At 37.8% G+C, this 1,237-nt stretch overlaps 1 protein-coding gene across 1 annotated transcript; it reads right to left on the bottom strand.

Annotated features, from left to right (window-relative positions):
- Positions 1–6: 6 nt before the first annotated feature.
- Positions 7–1,232, bottom strand: LOC110101063 (1,4-alpha-glucan-branching enzyme 2, chloroplastic/amyloplastic-like; the record flags this gene model as incomplete). Its single annotated transcript, XM_020828829.2, has 2 exons — positions 7–430; positions 1,143–1,232. Coding segments are annotated over 2 exons (261 nt in total), but the record flags the coding sequence as incomplete, so codon positions are not given.
- Positions 1,233–1,237: the final 5 nt, after the last annotated feature.

The raw sequence follows: 1,237 nt of genomic DNA, 5'->3' as shown, positions 1-1,237 counted from the left end.
TGTTGTTGTTGTTAGCTATTCAAACCGAATATTATAGCAGAAAATAAAAAATAAACATGCACATCCATCAGCAAGGAGGAAGATGTCACAAACAGCGCATGAGGTAAAATAGGAATTCCTGTGCTCAATGCTCAACACCACCAAACAGCATTGATGAAACAAGAGCATCTTTACCATACACCCATAATACAATTCAAAAGCTTACCATAGAAATCAGAAAATAAACTGAAAGCAATGCCATCAAGGATCCTTGCACGTATCAGGTGTCTAAAACATAAAAATGAAAACAAATTGCACTCACATCTTCACCAATGCTAACAGCCTCAGGGTATAGTCCATGAATAACATCATTCACAAGCATCAAATAAACTATCGCATCTGCATCAGCCGCCAAACCAAAATACTCACTGTAGTTCCCAGTAAATGCTACCTGAAATAAAGTACAAAAAAATAGATATTGAAGACCAAAGAATCCAACACTGGCAGACATCAATAAGGTGCTTGTAGAAGATCCAGGCAATTCATGAAACAAACGGCAAAGAAACGCATATGCTATTAAATGGATAGTCCTTTTTTTATATGTTTTAACGGACTCTTGTTTGCAAGGAAAAAAAACTCATTTTTTATCCTGAAGAGTGAAGGCTAATCTGGAGGACCATATAAAGTAGAAACTCAGAAACCATTGGAGAAGACTACATTCTAAGATATCTGTATGATCATGTCAGCACTTGAACGAACCCAAAAGGGAAGGTATTGACACCGGACCGGAGGGGGCTCGACGAATCCACGTCGACGATCCAGTGACCGTGGCTGAGCAAGTCTCCAATAACTCCTCCTTGGAGAAAGAACCCACCACCCAAGATCAAATCTTAGGATACAAGAATTCAAAATAACAAGACAAAAGCCTTTATTTTCTTATTCTCTAAAAAATCTGCCTTACAAGTAATCTCTATATGTATATATAGACAATTAAAGCAACCAATTAGGCTACACACAACAAAGAAAGCACTACTCCTATATAGGCATACAAAATGTCATATGAAATTAAATTGCTCTGCAGTTTAACATGATCAACGACTTAGCTCCGGCATCAGGTATGCCAATTTTAGTAACACTGTTATCGTACAGGATAGTTTTCTAACCTGCAAGCCACGATGAGTATACATCATTGATGTCACACCATCAAATCTAAAGCCATCAAATTTGTACTCCTCCAGCCACCATCTTGCATTTGAGA

This window comes from Dendrobium catenatum, unplaced genomic scaffold (genome assembly GCF_001605985.2).
Source record: "Dendrobium catenatum unplaced genomic scaffold, ASM160598v2 original_scaffold_3096, whole genome shotgun sequence".
In the NCBI taxonomy this organism is placed as follows: domain Eukaryota; kingdom Viridiplantae; phylum Streptophyta; class Magnoliopsida; order Asparagales; family Orchidaceae; genus Dendrobium; species Dendrobium catenatum.
This window is presented reverse-complemented; position numbering and strand designations above follow the sequence as displayed.